This window comes from Glycine soja, chromosome 6, assembly GCF_004193775.1.
Source record: "Glycine soja cultivar W05 chromosome 6, ASM419377v2, whole genome shotgun sequence".
Lineage (NCBI taxonomy): Eukaryota > Viridiplantae > Streptophyta > Magnoliopsida > Fabales > Fabaceae > Glycine > Glycine soja.
Genome location: NC_041007.1, coordinates 5588226 through 5608886, shown reverse-complemented (window position 1 = coordinate 5608886; position 20661 = coordinate 5588226). Strand labels below are relative to the sequence as shown.

General features: G+C 34.1%; 1 protein-coding gene across 3 annotated transcripts; it reads right to left on the bottom strand.

Moving 5' to 3' along the window:
* Positions 1 to 2602: 2602 nt before the first annotated feature.
* Positions 2603 to 15706, bottom strand: LOC114415018 (transcriptional corepressor LEUNIG-like). Of its 3 annotated transcripts, none has more exons than XM_028379514.1 (18): positions 15482 to 15706; positions 15011 to 15108; positions 14743 to 14852; positions 13610 to 13960; positions 13425 to 13513; positions 13020 to 13098; positions 12863 to 12938; positions 12607 to 12656; positions 11675 to 11986; positions 11345 to 11551; positions 10239 to 10469; positions 10010 to 10154; positions 9457 to 9566; positions 9127 to 9276; positions 4558 to 4713; positions 4228 to 4344; positions 3391 to 3597; positions 2603 to 2982 (listed from the first exon to the last, which is right to left on the bottom strand). In XM_028379514.1, the coding sequence occupies exons 1-18, from the start codon at positions 15511 to 15513 to the stop codon at positions 2839 to 2841; spliced, it is 2664 nt and encodes an 887-aa protein (XP_028235315.1). In that variant the 5' UTR covers positions 15514 to 15706; the 3' UTR covers positions 2603 to 2838. The 3 variants fall into 3 exon arrangements, with proteins under 3 accessions (XP_028235315.1, XP_028235314.1, XP_028235316.1); XM_028379513.1 differs by having other exon boundaries at positions 10239 to 10484; positions 15482 to 15705; XM_028379515.1 differs by having other exon boundaries at positions 10010 to 10127; positions 10239 to 10484; positions 15482 to 15705.
* Between the last annotated feature and the right edge of the window lie 4955 nt (positions 15707 to 20661).

Sequence of the window (20661 nt, the reverse complement as noted above, 5' to 3'; positions counted from 1 at the left end):
GATTATGAGAAGATACTAGCAAAATTTTACACCCCTTCTGATCGTTTCCAAATGGAATTCCTATCTTACCCAAGTTGATTGCACCCCAAAGATCATTTAGGATGATAAGGATCTTCTCTTCCATCTTTATCCTATTGCACAAACAGGTAGCTCTTCCCTCCAGAGTTTTCTCTTGAATTCTTCTTAAGTCGGGCTTTTTCCTCACACTTGACATCACAACCAAATCAAACAGCTGGTCCCTCTGAACTCTCCTCGTGATTTTCTCCACCACGTTGCCCTTTCTCGCATTACTTGATCCATGCATCCAAAGTATGATAATATTTGGTTGACTCAGAGCCATCATAATTTCATTTAAAACTGAGGTCATGGATTCAGAGACCTCACAACTTGCATCCCATGGTTTTTGAAATTGCAGTTGCTGAGAGCTCAGAAACTGCTATGTTGTTGCCTAATTTGTTCTCTGCAGTCAATACCATGGTGCATCCATGTGCTGTGTGACCTCTGAAATCACTGCCCCATTTTGCATTTTAGGGTAGTACTTGATCTTGTCCATTTTACCTTTATTATAAAAGATAAAGCATTTTTGCCAGCCAATTGGGCAGCATTCTTCAAATTTTCTAGTAATATTGGAAACCATATTTTCCATTTTTCTTTCCGAATACTGATATTCCATACTTGGGTGACTTCTCTTATACTTCGGATTTTTTTAGTGTGAAAACTATATATGATGAAACATGATATATCAGAAACAAATCCATTAGGAAACAAAAACATTAAATACAGGTTTTAAGATTACCTTTACTGCCTAGTGACGGATCAATGGAATGTTATGGTCTTATATCAGCTGTTTCATCAGTTTATCCTGTAGAAGAAACTACAAATGGAAGAAACAATCATTACTGTTTTACTAAATAAAATAATGCCTAACTGCCGCCCAATTAGGCATTCTTAGAATTTTCTGGCAATATTGGAAACAATAATTTCTTTTTTTCTTAATTATCATTAAAACATAATTACAGTGTTTTACACGCAGTATCACTCAATGTACGTGATTAATTTGGTTAATTTTGCCTAGTAAAATTTTAAATATGAATTAGTTATACAATTTTGGCCCTCCTCTTCTTTGCAATCCAGAATTTTGATGCTGTTTTAAAATTAAGATGATGTCCATTAATTTCTTTAAAGATAACTCTTACATGCCAGTATTTTAGTATTTCAGTGACATAAGATTAAATGTTCTATTTTAAAATGCTGAATAGATAATGATTTAATATATGTTTAATTAGAAAACGTAAGATTATCTCCCGCTCAGTGTTATTAAAACCGATATGGTCAAAACGATAGCGTCGGTGTATCACTAATTGAATCGGTTTAATATGTAATAAAAAATTAAAAATATATATATATATATATATATACAATATATGACATCTTCAAGTCTTAAAGATTGCAAACATTAAAAATCAATATAATTTTATGAGAAACAGTCACTTACTACTTACTAATAAAGACTTAAAAGAATTACTCCAGCACCCAGCCAACTCAAAAAAATGTATTTTATAGCTATAAAAGAAATGTACAAAACTAAGATAGCAATTGCTAAATGGCGTTTGATGTTTTTATTCGTCTTAGTTTCAAAGAATTGTAGTAAAAGATTTTCCTTTTGTTAATGTTAATCACAAGGTGGGAATTTAGACCTAGTGTATAATCATAAATCAGCCAATTCAATATTTGATCTAGTAGCTGCTATTTTTCTTTTTTCTTTTTTTAAGATTAGTAGCTGCTTGCAACATAGCAGTTTTTCACTTTTTTATGAAAAACACGCACAAGCTGCCAAAAGGTTCCCACGCGAGTTATAGTCTCATAATCTCGGCTCCTTGTTTTTCTCACATATTCATCCCAGACACCTGCATGGGAGCGTCCCCTCCTATTCACTCGATGCCCTTCACTGCTGAGATGAGACAAAACAGCTCCACCCTCTGCACCACCAGTTGTGCGATGGAGGAACAGAGATGCACAAACGAAATAACACAACAAGGTCTCAGTTCTGAAAAAAAATAGAATGTTCAACCTGTATCAGGTCACAACTCACCCAGGTCACCGGTTTTCGGCAAAACGGATCAGACTTCACTGGTTTGATACAGGCTAAATGCATGAACGATCTAATACCTGACTTGGACCGAACAGACCATCGGATCCCGGTTGAACCGGGTGGTTCGATTTTAATAATTACCCTTCCACTTCCTGAAATTTGTTATTTTTTAAAAAAAAATCCTAATCACCTTAGGATAAACAAATATGGCGCAACATTACTTAAGAGTATGCCATGTGGAAGAAAACCATATTAAACATGAAATATTGCTATGTGATCTTCTATAGTCAAGACGAGTTCAAAAAGCAATGACAGCAAAATCAAACTGCGTCCAAAAAGAATAAAAAAAGGGAGGGGGGGGTTGGACACTAGTTTGAAGAACACAAGTCAAAAATATTAGAACGACAAAATAACAAAAAGATAAGATCAACCTTCATTCGAAAATTCATGATTTGCTGAGTAAATGGATCACCAATTGACCACTAACTTTGAGGGAATATACGCACAATATGAAAAAGCAGTCCAAGCCACGATATAAAAACATAAATAATATCCAAGTAAATATTTAAATGGAAGCTGTAAAAGCAGGAAGACAATGTTACGTTACATAGGTTAGTAAGCTAAAGATACAAAGAAAATCAAATTCGATCAAGAAGCAAAAAAGGGAAATAAACTACAAACATGTGAACAGCATTGACAAAAGACCTAATGTATTGCCATTATGGTCACTTGGAGGAGACACACACTCACTTCCAGAGCTTGAGGAACTTGTCATGACTAGCTGAAGCAACCAAACCATTTACAGTTGAAACAGCCAAGGAAGTAATGAGACCATCATGAGCAGACAGAGTCATCGTCTTGTTCTCGCTCATGTTCCACAACTCCAATGACTACACAACATTAAATTTACCAAGCATAAGATGTCAAAATTACAACAGGATGTATGGATTGCATGTACTACTCACCATTCAACTAGGACAAAATACAACCACAAGCAGCCATATAATCATAACAAATAGGATCAGCTTTCTTTAATTATAATGCTCAAATTATTAGTATTCTTTCTATAAAACATTCTTTTTATCGACGACTCAGACTCTATCTGTCATCATACTCAGTTGGGGAGTCAACAACTACTTTCTGATAAAGCTTGAGACTGACCTAAAGCCCCTTTGTTTCAAAAAACACTTCTTTGTCAATTAATTTCATATTTCGGGGGCAAACAACCGAATTCACCAAAATAAAAATAAAAAACGAAAAGAAATGAAAAAAGTAAATAAAAAAGAATGTAGACTTGCCTGGTAACAGCCAATGACCAGCAATGAAGGGTACGTTGGGTGGAAAACAGATTTATGAAACTTATTTCCGTTACAGCTAAGTTCATGAACACATTCCCCATCACTCCCTGATCCAAGAGTCCAAACCCTGACAGAGTCCTCACTCACAGATGCCAGCAACTCCCCAGAAGGGTCCCAACACACACAAACCACCGGTTTTGTGTGTCCCTACAACCATAGTACAACATTCCAATAAAGAAAATCAATTGGTGATATTCTTGGGACAGTAGGAAATAAAATTATTGCTGCTGTAAATTGTAATCGCCAAGAAAAGTTATATACAAGCTCCAAAGTCATTATTTGTTAGGATATATCAATACATGACTGTCAGAGAGATTTGATTCATATAGCAATTATAACTGATAATTCCTTCCTTGACTTCTCTCCAGCAAAGACAATTATAACAGATATTCTAGGGACAGGAGGAAAAAATCGCATGTTCCCATGATTTTGGATTTCTGTGTGGCAATTCTACTGATTCTGCTCATTTGCGATTTTGAGCATACACAAATTCACAAGCATGGCAGAAGCATAGAATAGAATTGTGCAATTGTGCGAGTCGGTCAACTCATAATTTTGACTACCATGAACACAAGATTTGATCCAGGTTATTCTCCTGACTAAACAACATTCAATTTATATTTTAAGTTTACCTCTGAATTTCTGATGATAAACAGAGAAGATTAAAATGCATAACACTGAGTACTGACACTGACTTGAGCAAAATTTCAAGCCTCTAATTGAAAGAATTTATTTTATATCTCCAAGAAGAAACTTAAAAAAGGCATGCAAACAAACCTTTAGTGAATATCGACACACTTGTGTCTCCACATCAAAAATAGACACAATATTCTCTGCCGCTGCAGCAAGGTACCTCCCGAGACGAGGCTGAAATCTCATCTGTGTGGTGCCACCCTAATCAGCAAGAAAATTTTAAGTTAGAAGGCCAAAATGAATGCATCATAACTTTAATGCACAAGCTACAAAATGAGTTTTTTATATCAAATATGGGACAACCTGGTGCTGCAAAGCATTTATTATGCAAGACCCAGTGAAGGGTTGGACCCGCTATGTGGGTCTTGATATGAGAAATGAATTTAAAATATGCTAATAATGATAACATTCTACCTTGGAGACTCTAGCACAACTTCCATTGTTTATGCTCCAATACCGTATCTCACCATCACCATCACAAGAGCAGATGAGGTCATCTTTATTTGGATGAAAATCTAGTGACATAACAGATGTTGAATGTCCCGTGAAGGTGCGAAGTGAATAACCAGGCTGCATAGTATTTATATATTCAGTTAAATCAGAATATTAAAACCAGAAATGCACACAATTCATCAACTTAAGGGCAAACAAACTTACAAACCATCCAAGACAGCGATCATTAACATCCAACCAAATAAATAGTCACAATGTTTAAGTCAAAATACATTAAAAAAAAAAAAAAATCATAGCCATATTGATAACTGTTGTGTATAGGTATATTTTGGGATTAAATCATATAGGAATTGTTAATTTTCCTCCCTTATTTCTTCCGTTTTATGTAAATAATTGGAATTTCAACATCATTTAAGTTTTTGTAAAGGTATTCAAGTTTGTGAATTTATAGTGCCTGGGGAATAATTGCCGCAGAAAAACAAAGTAAAGCCTGAAAAAGCAAATTGAAGATCTGTGACGATGCTCGCTCAATGCGACGCAGTTGCTTAGCAGGCAGAACATGCTTAGCACAAGAAAGCATGGAGAAACCTGATTCGTGAAGACGCGCTTAGCGAGAAGCCCACATCTATGGCTTAGTGAATTCATACGATCTGGGGAACCTTTGCACTTCTAGGATTTTTAATGAACGCTCTAAGCCATTGTTGCGCGCTTAGCAAGTTCATACTTTCCGTGAGCAATTTCTTATGAACATGCTAAGCCGACTGGGCGCGCTAAGCGAGTTCTTGAGTTTCATGCAATTCTAGATTTTTGATGAATGTTCACGCATGGCTTATTGTGCAGTTTGGGGCTAAAGCCCCAACGTCTGTCTGTTTCCATGCATGGGCTTAGTGCGCAATCTTGCACTAAGCCCCACCTTATGTTGCATTGACGCTAAGCACCCCATGGCAGCTTAGCACCACGTTTATAATTTGAATTTATGTTTCTACTTCTCATTTGTTTGACTTAATCTAAATATTTTGATTGCTCCTATTTTTGTTATCTTTTACAGATGGATGGCCTCGAGGAAGTGTAGAGCGGGCCCTAGTCAACCTCAAGGGGGGGATTCAACTTGGGACTCCTTCCGTTTTGCTTCTGACACAGCCTGGCTCCGCTACCATGACAACATTCACCTCCAGAACATTCTTCCAAAGAAGAATGTGGAGCTCGCCCCCACGATATACGACGAATTCTATGGGAAGCTCTAGCGGAGGCAATGGCATAGACGAATGAGAAACAGATTGATGTGGTGTTGGTGAAGAGTTCTACTCCAACTTTTATGACCCGGAGGACGACTCTCCGAAGCAGTGCTGAGTGCGGGGGAAGACCATCAAATTTGACACTCAGACATTGAACGATTTCTTAGGGACCTCGTAATCATTCTGGAAGGGGGAGCAACTAACTACATATTCCCAGTACCTCCAAACTTATCCTGACCTCCCACACCTCTAACCTTAACATGGACCGGGCCCGCCTAATATACAGACTCGTGATGAAGATGGACATGGATGTGGGCAGTATGATTTCCTTGCAAATTACCCAGATCGCTCAATCCAGTACGTCTAGGCTTGGCTTCCCCACTTTGATCACAGCACTCTACGATGCACAGGGGGTCGATTCAGACACTTTTACTTTTGAGTATCTAAGCCCTGTGACCAACTTGGCTTATATAAAGGAGAACTGCTGAAATCCAACAGACCCATCTATAGTATTTCCAGGGCCAAGGCAGGTCCAGACCAGAGCCACTCCAGATGCTCCATCCGCACCACCAACAATGATTCATCCTCCAGTCGCTTCATCTTCCATTGGCCAACCTTTTCTTCTTCTCAGTCAGAGCAGCTCCTCCCCATGCGACAAAGTTTCCACCATGGTCAGTACCTCTTGATGCAGAGCCTTCACCAGCTATCCCTTCAGCAGCCAGTGATGATACCAGAGGCATTCCTATCTTAGGTTGTTTGGCCAAGAGTCCAACTTCCTTCTATAGGGGAGGGGTGATACCTCTAGTGTTGGTAATGATGATGCTACAGATACTGGAGCTCATGATGATTATGTTGCGAACATCACTGTGTGTCGGCTTAGCGCGTTCATTAAAAATCCCAGAAGTGCAAACTTCGTTATTTTGAGGAATAAAAGCTAGAGGCAACCATGATCAAAGAAAATTGTTTGCGCTGATAAAGAGTAGCAAAACAATAAGGTTGGTGTAGTGAAAAAAATGAGTTACGGTTTGTCAAGAATTGGGGAATAAATGTTCTCCTAGAACCTAAACTTTAAATCCTAGAAAAACTATGATTTCTTTATCTCAGTATAATTAGTTTACTTTTGCTTGAGGACAAACAAAGTTTTAAATTGGGGGAGTTTGATAAGTGTTGTGTATAGGTATATTTTGGGATTAAATCATATAGGAATTGTTAATTTTCTTATCTTATTTCTTCCGTTTTATATAAATAATTGGAATTTTAACATCATTTAAGTTTTTGTGAAGAAAGAATTCAAGTTCGTGAATTTATAGTGCTTGGTGAATAATTGCCGATGAAAGTATTCAAGTTGGTGAATAATTAGAAAAACAAAGTAAAGCCAAGAAAGCAAATTGAAGATCTGAAGATGTTCGCTCAACGCGTCTTAGGTGCTCAGCGCGACGCAGTCGCTTAGCGTGCAGAACACACTTAGCGCAAGGAAGCATGGAGAAGCCTGATTCGTGAAGACGCTCTTAGCACATGTCACGCGCTGAGCGCGAGAATACCATTATTCTCGCTAGGCGCGGCAATCGCGCTTAGCGCGAAGGTTGCATGAAATCCAAGCTGAACTGCATATATAAAAAGAGGAAGTGGAGAAAGAGAAAAAACACAAAATATTCAAGAGAATATAATTCCTTATAGAAGGCAAAGGCTAAGAGAATCAACCATTAGGAGTCATTCCTTCCCTTCATTCTCTTTCTTATCTACCACCTCCACTACCCATTACCCTCTTGCAGTTATAAAGCCTCTCATGACAATGAGGCTAAAATCCCTCTTAGGAACTTAGCCGCCAACTACTTTTGATGTAATTATTTTTATATCTATTTAATCTTATTTCAATTTCATTGTCTCTTTTCTGTGCGTAATTTTATTGATTGTGGCTTGATTACTCATATTCATGGTAAGTTTTAGGGATAGCATTAGAAAATGTTTATCTCTAAAAGAACTAGAAAAGGGCATCAAAATAATTCATATCTAAGGATAGAATGATTTTATTTAGCACATTATGCATCTTTTTATTAGTGCAATTTAACTGTTTTACCTCTTGAAGGAATTTAAAAGAGAAAATAGATAAATTAAGCTCTTTCATATGAGGAATCATGGTTAGAGTATATGAGTAGATGTAGGTGATAATTGGAATAATATTAAATAGAGAAAATCCTTAACATTACATCAAGAATAACTCTGGTAGGCTAGGCCCCCAACATATTCACATTTTGAATCAACTTCCGCTTCACTATTCCTAGTGTTTGTTTTTCTTGTCTGTTTTAATTAATTAATTAATATTTATATTTGTTTTTCTTGCTTGTTTTAATTAATTAATTTAAATTTATATTTGTTTTTCTTGTTTGTTTTAATTAATTAATTTAAATTTATTTGTTTTTCTTGTTTGTTTTAATTAATTCATTTGTGCCAAGTTATTTTTCTTTTCACAACTATTTGAACCAATTTATTAATTGCTTGAGGATTAGATATACACCTACCTAAATATAAACAAAGTCTTTGTGGACTTGACACTCAGAACTCCGTTTTACTTTACTACTTGTACACATTGGTGTACTTGTTAATCGATCAACACATATATAGCTCCATAGCAAAGATGTTAATCTAGGAGCCAAAAAACTAAGCATAGATCACATGATCTTTAAACTTAGAAGATTTAAATGATTAGAAATTATGGTGGCATTCAACATCCATATTGAACACAATACAATCTCAATAAACATCTATTAGCTACAAAAACTAAATATTGCCAGTAATAAGAATTCCCTACGCTTCTTAAGCACTATTGCACCACCCTAATTATCTTCACTACAAACAAATAAATATAACCTTTTTGTAAATAATTAACATTTTCATTGCAACTCACCATATGAGCCACATAGCAATAGTAATATAGAATAGTGGAACCACATCTACGAACTTCTACAACAGAAACACAACTTCAAAACAAGATTATATCTTGAACAAAATACATGTCAAACTCAATACTCAGTGAGGAAAGAGTTGTGCACTTCTTTTTGTAATTTATTATTTCATACAAAACAAGCACATTAATAAGTTTTGTCATCTATCTCACTATGTACAGATTTTCAGTGAAAAGTGGCCATATGCAATTTCGCAGTGTGCTGCTTCAAGTCATGGAAAATATTAATATATGATATGTATGGTCAAGTTACGTCAAACCCATCGAAATATACAAAAAAAATTCTTGAAAGTTGTATACAATTAAAGTAAAACAGTAAATAAATCAACTAACATTGTCAACATCCCAAACCCTGACAGTTTTGTCGAATGAAGATGTTGCAAGACGAGGCATGCTAGGACTGAAACGGACATCAGTAATCAAAGATGAATGCTCTTCAAGAGTAGCTTTTTGTTTTAGAGAATCTGTGTACCATAAAACAACCTGTCGTACAAAACAATCAGGAGGAAAAGGCCATATTATTCCAATCTAAACCGAATAAAAGGAAAAATAATTTTCTTGATTTTGTTTTTCAATTTAGGTTCACTGCTTATTTCAGGCTGAACAAAGAGAGTACAACATAAAATATTACTATCAATTATTAACACTAATGCTACCACCAACCTTTTTGTCATGGCCACCACTTGCTAGTAATTTCCCATCAGATGAGAAATGGCAACAGGAAACTTTGCTTGTGCTTGCCCGTACAGAATTTACATCAGAAAATGTGAAGCCTGAAAATAAAACAAATTCATGCCCTTAGTGTCTAAATTATAAGTCACTGCCTCTTTATGCTTATGTACGTCAAGGAATTAAAGAGCAAGTAGCAACCATGTAGATGCACATATAAAAAATAACAAAGCACCTTCTAAATTATATGACCAACAATGTTTATTTATCAAAAAAAGAATTGCACGTGTTCATCATAAATGTTGTAAAGAATATTCAAGGGGTGAAGAAAGAGGCATCACAAGTCATTAAATCATATTTGCTTGCTGTTTAAAATTTGTACTTCATTTCATTTCACCATAACAAATTATCTATTAATCTATTCAAAGAAAAGACATCAAACTTTCACATTGGAGTGAGGGAAATTTAGACATACACTTTGAGAAACTCTTTTGCAAGGATGATGCCAGAATATTTTATGATCAATGTAAAATGGTGTTTACTGCACCTTTGCTTACATCCATACAACGGCCAACAGTATCTCTAGGGTCCGTGTCATCATGGGACAAAAAAGACTCAACATTTTCATCTAGAGATCCATCCTCCACAAAGCGATCCACATCAGCCTGCAATTCAAGATCCTTATCATCCCACTGCCAAAATGGAATGGCAATGAGTACATGCAAGGAACTTCATAATTCCTTCCATCAATTCAAACACACAGAAAAACCACTCACCAACTGGTTAGATGGTGACGTAAGGGTTCCAGTGCCATCTGTGCTAAACATCATTAAAGGCTTCGAAGAACTACCACTATGAGGCAAGGCAGGCATTGATATCACATCTCCAGGCGTATGAGTTGAAGGAGTTGAGGGTGCTGAACTTGGTGATGGACCTGTAGTATTTGCTGTTCCTGAACTATTGGCAGGACCTGACGAGGAGCCAGGCTGTTTTCTCTTTCTCCCAATCTGGTTTTTTGAAACCTTAAAGTGCATTCAGATAACCATGTTAGGAACCTATTTCATACTCTTCGTAAGGTATAAAAAAATCAGATGTCTGTCAAATTCAGGGACAGAAATTTACAATAATGTCATTTAATAGAAATAGTTTTCAAAATCTCGTAGCAAAGACATCACCATTTGTTGTATATATATGATATATGATTAACACTTTCAAAGAAACAAACTAGTAGTTGAAGTTGTGATTTCCACATTGCTAATGCAGAAAATAAATAAATAAATATAGCCGCCTCTGTTGTATACTTGTAGTTTATATAAAGAGATCATATCTCTGTTCAGGAGAATTCAAAGAACAAACAAAGTAAAATCCTTTGCCAACTATTCAGTTCTGGAAGGCTTGAGATTATGGAGATCATATTTTGCAATACTTGAATTCAAAACTACTGAAGAAATGAACAAGGAAATAAGTTCACCATGCCTTAATCCAAACTGCTTGCCACCATATAAATTCTCATTTTCACAAATTCACAATCATTAACTTCAAAAAAGAAAAATTGTTGCAATCTCCAAAGTTATAAAAGCATAATAACAGCAAAATTTATAACACCAACCACAAAAAGGAAGGCATAGCAAAGGGAAAAGTGGATGATATTTTTAATTGTGCAATTGGATATCAGATATTATAATAAGCATAAATTAAATGGCTATTTTTATATATTTAGCAAAATAAACTAATTGTGTACATCAGAAATTCGCTAGCCATTATATGGGTCAATTATAATACATACATTCTTTTACAAGTCAGAAGAAACATACTGCCCAATGATAAGAAACAACTACTGCTTCAACATGTATGTGGTATCAACAACTATAAAAGGACTGACCTGGTCATTTCCTCTAAATGAGTTTGACATGCTACCATCCACAGTGACACTGCCACCACCACCTCCACCTACTTTATCTTGCTGGTGCATGCTATGATTAGAAGTCTGAGATTGCTGGTTTGAAAGGGTGTGCTGTTGAAGCTGCTGCTGCTGTGCATTGGTACTTGACTGTTGTTGTTGCTGCTGCTGTAACTGAGCCAGCTTCAACTACACATACAAAAACTTCAGAAGATAAATCACAAAACTTTTGGTAAATATAACGAAAAGTATAAATGAAACAGTTTAATAACCACAGTGAAGATGGAAAGCAAATTAAAAGCGAACTAACACCTTCACTAGCATATCTGTATCTCCACGAGGAAAAGGAGGACCACCACCTTGAAGTGGGGATCCAACATTTGATACCACATCACCAACAGGATTTGAAAGACCATCCTTATTTAGACCAATATTCCTATTATTTAATAGCATTCGCAGTCTTCTACTTTCTTCACTGGCAGATGGTGATGCCAGATTTTGTTGTGCCAGCATAAGCTGTTGCTGATGCTGTGGTGTCAACATTTGGAGTTGATGAAAAGGCTGAGGAGCCTGCATGAAAGGTTTTTGTTGCTGGAGTAGACCAGAGCGCAGTTGCTCCAAACCCTGATAAAGGATAGAAAAAGTTTAATAGCGAAAACTAATAACTAAAGTTCTATGTTTCAATAATTCAAGATGTTTAGATGGCATAAAACTCAGTAGAAAGATTGCTAGGGACTTCGGATAATAGAGGCTGCCATTTCTAGCATTTTTTTTTTTTATCAGCCAAAATAAATATATAAATATATTGGATGAGTACCAGAGGTACTAACAAGGTACAGAAAAGATTACAATTATGACCTATTTGAAATCAGCCCACTGTTTGGTTCACCCCAGGATGGGGCACAAAACAGGCCCTATTACAAATGATTACCCTGCCCTCCTACTGATTACTACATCTAAAACCTTATGTCAGAGCCATTTCTAGCATATGATGGGCAGTTTGTAAGGTTAACACATTCAAGGTAGATACCACAGATTCATAAGCTTTGTGTACACTGAGAGCAGATAAGCAAGTAAGAGAGGAGAGGCTACATCCTTATCTCACTCTCTGCAGACTACAGCATGCCACAATTTTGAAGGGTATATGTTATGAATATGATGCCACATTTAAGAGGACAGAATATAAATCCACCAAGAGAAGTAACATTAATTAAAATAACAATAAAATAAAAAAGATTACTCACTGTGAGAGGCCACCCTTTCAAAGTCAAATTATTGCTACCTGGATTTGATCCTGTCACAAGAAAATCTCTTGTTTACTCCATTTATGCGCAAAAATAGTAATTAAACATCATAACGAAATTAACACTAAATCCCAAAATATCCTCAACCAACCATGAATAAATTGCAAAGGAAAAAAAAATTCCATCAACTTGCAGCAAAACAGTTTCAAAATAATAAAAATCAGTTACAGCTGGAAAAAAAATCGTGGAAAAATACCAGGCATTCCCATCAATGATCCTTCAGGACCCACAGCTCTGGGATTTAAAACAGGACTAATCTCACCCTTTATATCCTGATTTCAAGGGGCAAGTTAGGGAAAACAGCTGATAAGAAATATAGGAATTAATGAGATCCTCAAAGAACAAAGGTGTACCAGAGTAGACCCTGGTAATTGTTGAGTACGTGCTTGAACTTGTGGAGACATCCCACCAGCAGCACCATGCAAAACTTGCCTGAAGTCAAGAAATTTGGTGCAAACAAAGTCAACACCCTTAAATATAGAGTGTTTAACGCTATGAGAATTAAAAGTCAAATAACTTTTTTTAATAGGAAACACATGACTATCGATTCTTCAAAGGCAGGAACACACCATCCAGAAAAAACTAAAAGGCAAAAAGATCATCTTTTTTTTTTTGCATTAATAAAAGTAAGCTTTAACTCAAAATTTCAGATCAAACTTAAATTATCTATGTTACAGATTAATCAAGTACAAACTACCCTTTGTCTCCAGAAAGACTTGAAACAACAAGCAATAAAAGTGAAATTTTAAAAATGATACCCTGAAGGCTGGCCAGGAGCTGCAGCTGACTTTAATATCGGTGCATGATTTGGGTCCAAGAGCTGGCCCATGTTCTCACCAAATCTTTGCTGTATAATATACCAAAAGAAAGCAATGAACATATGCATCATAGAAACAGATTTTTTATCTTATAATTAGATTAGATAACCAGAACATCCCCCAACCTTCGTTGCTGCATCATCCAAAGAGTCCCTTTGAAGGGGAAGTTTTAATCTTTCCTCATACATCTTTGTTGCTAGTGCATTTGCAGTTCCAGGGTTTCCGACTAACCCATTTGCACTACCATTTAAAAGATGAGGCCTATCCCTACTTTGCTGTTGTTGTTGTGGTTGTGACTGCTGTTGCTGCGATTGTGGCTGCTGTTGTTGTTGCTGCTGCTGCTGCTGTTGTTGCTGTGCTCTCTGCAACAGGAGCTGTTGCATCTGCATGTGTTGTTGCTGATGCTGTGATTGCTGGGGCTGTGGCTGCTGCTGGTTCTGCTGCTGTTGTTGCTCCCTTGCCTTTATTAATTGTGTCTGCAGATAGAGTTTCACAAACCATAAATGTAAAGTAGGGCCTGTTGTATTTTCTCTTAACTTAGAAACTCTTGTGTAGAATTGCAGATTCCAGTACACCATCATTTCAAGAAGGGCAGTGTGGATAACAGATGATTAGCTATAGAAACCTAAAGTAGTTGCCCAAACTGAAATGGTTGAGTTCTTATCACTCAGCTAAAACAGTAGTCCATAATTTCTGCAGCTTAACAAAGCAGTCAATTGGACCAATTCATGAAATATTGGAAGGAGTCTGGAGACGAAAAGAAAATGTAAGCTCTCAACATAAATCAGAGAAATATAATCCAAGCAAGTGAATTTATCACAGGTTGAGACACCTCATAGGCCAAGAGGCTCATTAAGTATTAGATCATATTGCTAGACATATCAACCTGGAACTAAACAATAACCATCTTTAAACAATATTATTCAACAAAAATTGACTCTAAAGAAAGATTCCTAACTTTCCTTATATACTATATACAGAAAGCAAGGAACAGCAAACAAAATCAGTCCTTCATTAAGAGGAGTAATTATGTTAGCTAGAGAGACTGAAAAGTTGAACCTAATGGAATGAAGAAACTTCCTTATGGAATACTAGTGCCATTTTTTCAACTGACAGTCACATTCAACCCAAAAATGTGAATATGTCGCAATACTGCTTTTTCTTTCCCGAATTTCTAGTACCCTCCTCGTCCTACTTAAATTTGGCATGGTAGAAGGTTGCATAGTGTGAAACCAGTGAAAATTTGTACCCAACCAACCTCAATATACGATGCAGCAACCTCTGAGTGCTTTTCATTTGTCCTTGCAATAAATATATCCCAGAAAACCGACCACCACTCGAACAGAAAACCTCCCGGGGCATCAATAGCTGCAACCCCACATTGCCATCCCACACGCATGCGCACACACGCACACAAGCAACCAAATCAATAACAAAACACACGGAACCAAAATAAGGAAGTAGTAAAAAAAAATCCGACAGTTAATACAATTTGTACAAAAGAGTACAAATTTGAGACATCTCACCAACAGGGTCCGATGATACTTTTCCTTCAGCTTGAAAAGCCTGAGCAGAAGCCTTCAAATCCCTCTTAACAAGATAATCATGGATGTAAACATCTAACCTGAAACCTCAAAGTGCAAAACCTCGTTACATCATCCAAGTGAACAGTAAGAGAGAAAGATTTCACTATTTCAACTTCAAATTCACGAATCCCAAAACATCCAACAAAACCCTGTGACCCACCACACAAAAGATTCCAAGTTCAGCAGCCAAAATCAGCAACTTCCAATAAACCCCACAAAACTTGCGGAAAACCACAAACCCTAAGATACCCAGAAAGAAAAATTGAAACTTTAAAAGAAGACATTAAATACAATACACAAGCTCGGTTCATAAGAAAAGAAACCCACAAGCCAAAAAATCAAAGAATTGAGCGTGAAGCACAAAACCCATGTTGCAAAAATGAAAGAAGAGAAACGAAAAACAAAGGTTACATCTTGTCAGCTTCCCAGTTGGTCTGAGACATGGTTGTGGAAGCGAAGAAAGGTGAGCGAGTATGTCGAGGGGCGCCTAAAGAATGAGTTGGGAGCTGTGAAACGCAGAAGGAAGTAGCGAAAGAGTTGAATTTAGTTGGTAGAGTTGCGTCAGAAGCAAAGGACAAGAATGGAAAAGAAAAGAGAATATAGAATAGAATAGATAGAGAAAGAAAGAGAGAGAAGAGTAGCGAAGAAGAAGAAAATCCAACAAAGAACAGAACGCCTCTAGATTTTAGGAATTTCATATTTATTAAACACTTAATAAATTTAAGTTTTTAATTAGAGCAAGATAATTATGTATTACCAGTATTTTATTTTATTTCCTGAATATGTGGCTTTATTAAATATTTGAAATAATAGTTTTGTTATGCACAATAATTTTATCCGACCGACCTGAATATGATTACATCAATTATATATTATCAAGAATAATGTGGTTTAGAGAAAAAAAAATATTTTATTTCCATTAAATTAGAGTGATACCAATAAATTACACTTGAACAACATTACACAAACTATTAGTATATATAATAATTATTAGTCAGGTCAATAAATCATGAAATATATTTATGTCATTCCAGCTTTAAAAATCACTTGATATAACTATCTGTGTTAATAAATAGTGTTTTAATATATCTTTGAAAAGGTAAGCACTGAAAATTTAAATTTCTAAATTAATTACTAGTATTATATAAATTTTTTTATTTAGAAGATAAATTTATGTGTGTGTTTTTTTACAACTTACAAGTGCTGGACATATACTATGTTTTGCAATTAATTTATTGTGTTGGGTTTAAATGTGTTTATATGTTTTATTGGTTATGTTTTGCAAATAATTAAGGTATGAAATAGCATTTCTAATAAACAAAAATATGCAATAGCATTCATATAGTAAAAGTTTTTTTTAAATAAAAAAAAAAAAAAACAAAGGCTTGTATTCAAATCTTATGTTTGAAATAAAATACTAAAATAATTAACTCCACCTATGCGGATAATAGGTGTGATCTTAGTCCAAAATAATATTTTTGTTTGATTGAAGCAGTATGAGTGATGGGTTTGGAAATGGACATAAGTACTCATAAAATACAAAAATTAATACTAAAATTACAAAATATAAATAAATATAGTTTTGGCAATAGATATTTTTATTAAATACAGATATGAGACTAAATATTATAGCATATTTTTATGCCTTTTCCACGCATAAAGAAAAAGAGAGACAACTGTATCATTGTTAATTATAACAGAATGAGACGCTGTTTAAAGCTATCATATTTATCCACAATTATATAACCTTAAAAATTAAATAACGACGAAGCAGAATCTATAACAACTTGGCCTGGATGCTTTCTCACAAACAATATAGGGCCTTTCAATTGTTTTGAAAATCAAATGAATCAAATCTTTCATTGTCATTTGCATGAAATACATACAATATATGGAGACTGATGCTCTCAAATCTGAAGAAATCCACAAAAAATTCGGAATATTCTCTAATAGTCTTGAAGAATTTTGGTCCATCAATTATGTGTCCCAAGATTTAATAATTGAAAAACATATGATTAAAAATAATGATTAACAATATGTAAAGGAAGAAAACTTGTATTAAATTATTAACGTTGTTACGTTTTTGTTTTTTATGTAAATTTTGTCTTTTATTAAAGTACTTCTTGCTTTTCTCGATTGCTTTACTGCCACCCCATCGTCTATATATGTGTCTTAAATATTTTATTAGAGATATAGGTACTTAGAAATTAATAGATAGTAACTGATAGTTAATTTCTTCTTTCATAAAACTGTTCGAATAATCAAGTTTTTTTTTTCATTTTATCCATAACAAAATTACTTATTTTACAACAAAAGATATCATCTATCCTAAACCACGTTTTTAACATGGTATTAAAGTCATGATATCCACCACAGAAAGAAATATCCTTTTGCTGCCCAAACACTCGATGGAGACTATAGTTAGTAAGGAAACACCCACAAGATTATTGGCAGAATGGGCATTTTAAAGTGCTGTGATATTGATGGTTATTGAGACTTTTATTTATTAAAAGATAACTTTTTAAGAGCTTTCTATATTTAACCTGAATTCTTTTAAAGTAAAAAAAAAAACTGACAGCAAGAAGCCAAGAAGTTAATTGAATACGTAGCCTAATTATAATTCTTCAATGCAATATCTGATGACCTTTCTTTTTTATTTTTTATTTCAACAATAAAACAAAACGAATATTAATAAGTTGTTGGCCCCAATAATATTAATTTCATCATGTTAACAAAGATTTTGAATTCGAGTGAATGAAAAAATATGATTTGAAAAAAAAATTAATCCAATTTTCTAACAAAAATTAATTATTAATAAAATCAATCAGCCTTCAATACCAATAACAACGTAATAAAAGAAAAAACGAACCCAAGGCCGTCACTTTTTTTTGGGGTGTTTGTCGGAAAGAAAATGATGCTTAAATTTTGGGCTGGGCCTTCAGTAAAGCACTTCGCTTGACTACAGACCCCCGACCCCAGGTTTTCGTGGGCTCTCTAATATGTTTTTGTTTTAAAAAAAATATAACTTTTGTCAAAACTTTTAGTTTAAAATATAATTTTTTTCCTATTTTCTTAAATTTATGCATTATTAGTTTTTTTTTTCTAATTAAGACATCTTATCTTTCACTTTAAAAAAATTCATCATTTTAGTCTTCACTTTTTAATTGAGACATTTCGTCTCTATTTTTTAAAAAAATCAATTATTTTAGTTATTGTGATCAATCTTAAATGTTGATTTATTAATTTTGTAAATGTTGGTTGAAAACTATTATTTCTTATGCACATGAAAAATGTTTTTCTAAATTTTTTTAATTGCTAACAAGCTTAATTTATTAAAAAAAATAAAAATACTGTCAACAAGTCTAAAATTAACCAAGAAAATTAAAATCATATATTTTTTAAAATAGAACAAAATTATTTAATTAAAAAATAAGAAAACTAAAATTACAAATTTCTAAAAAATAGAGGATAAAATATCTTAATTAAAAAATATAAAGGATTAAAATCATAAATTTTAAAAAATAGAATGACGAAACATTCCATAGCAAAAAAATCCACCCACCTCACATACACACATTTTTTTCTTTTTTACTCTTGCCAATAATATCAGCATCATAGTTGTAAAATTTGATTCAATCTAATCAAATCCGGTCGATTAAATATTGGATTTCGATTGAACCGGTTCAACTCGGCTGGTTAAAAAAAATGATCACTTCTATGATATTTTTTAATGTCTCATTATTATCAATTGTTATTTTGAAGTATGGATATGAACTTTTCCTATTCTAATAATATTAGTTATATACTTATATATAATAAATACATATATAATTTTAAATTTTTAATATATATCAAGTCAAACCGAACTAATTCCTATTTCATTAATTGATCCACTAACTTACTATGTCGCCGGAATTAATTTTACAACTATGATCAGCACAGAATTTTTTATAAACCTTTTGACATCTTAACATATTAATTATTTTCTTACATTGTTTTACTTATCATTCTTATCATCATCTAAATAACTTAGCTAATTTGTTCATGAATGAGAAAGGAATAGAAACTCAAAGGAAAAGGACTAGTTAGGGTGATCGATCGGAAGGCCGGGGTGAATGAACGTATTACAGACTACAGAGCTCATCCACGACATGTTTGGACAAAAGTAAGGGAAAGAATAATTAAATGATACTGCAAGTTTTATTAAATATTCTGATAATTCTTTATTGATAAAAAAAGATTTTTACAAAACTAGATAAATTTGATAATATTTAAAAGACTTAAATATGTTTAACATAGGATTACACTTTTGTTTATAATACATAAGTATATTTAAAATATATAAATTATATTTTATATTTACAGAAAATAATTTAAATTGTAATACAAAATTATATTTAATTATTGGCATATTTTAAAACTTATTAAAATTAAATTTAAAAATAAGTATAAAAGATAATTTACAATGATTGAGATATAATTACACTTTTATTTAACGGTGGTGGTAGGGGACAAAAAGTTAAAATTCTCTCAGAGTATAGTTTGTTTTTTTCTCTATTTATTATTCTAACTCATCCTAACACCATTCAAAATACTCATTGCCATAAATGTTTAATTGCATCATCAAGTTTTGCTTTGGTAATTCCAAATAAATCCTGCAAGTACTTTGGCATCGACAGAGATGTGTGAGTGAGCTAGAGATGGATATGACGCAACAAAAGGGAGGTCATCAAAGGTGAACATTGCGATGTCTCTCTCTCTCTCTCTCTCTCGCTGCAATTAATTTCAAACGCTTACCTTCATATTGTGTCGTTTGTGTCAACGAGTTATACCTGATGGCATGGAAAAGCAACATGCCACTGAGATCAAGTGACCTCACAGAACCTGAATCGAAGAGAATTAATTCCAGCTATTACTTCCACCACTATATTATATATCAAGTTGTAAATAAAGATTGATTCTGTTACTAGTGATCAAACTCATATCTTATAAGAATGAGTTTAAATATAATTATTACGTAAGAATTTTATTAATAAATGATTTGTAAGTATTTTTTAAATACTTAAAATATATTTTGATGCTACTAAATTATGTAAATCTAACTCATCTTAACTTTCACCAATAAAAGAAATATATATATCAAGCTAGCTAGTAGGGAGGGGATCCTCTTAACTATGACCTCATAGCATGTATCATCATCACTTATCACTGCCCAAAACAAAATGCAACAGTTCTGCCTTTGGAATACAATAAAACAAAAAACAAAAAAATGTACATCATAGAACAGTATAAACTGACAGAATATTGAAAGAGGGTGTGTCAGGTATGTGTACACGTGGGCCCCGTGCCTTACTTGCATTGCATGCATAGTTAAGAGAATTTATATATATCTTTGCATGGGGATATATAGATCGAAGAACAGCAACGAATACCGGCATGCCCGTTTCAGTCTTGCCCTCGATTCAGACCTGATTTTTATCAGTACCTTACCTGTACATGCCATATCATGCCAATACATACTTTTGCTAAGATACAAACCTACATATAAATACATGCGTCACCTAGCTCTTTCAACCTCTAAAAAAGAGTAG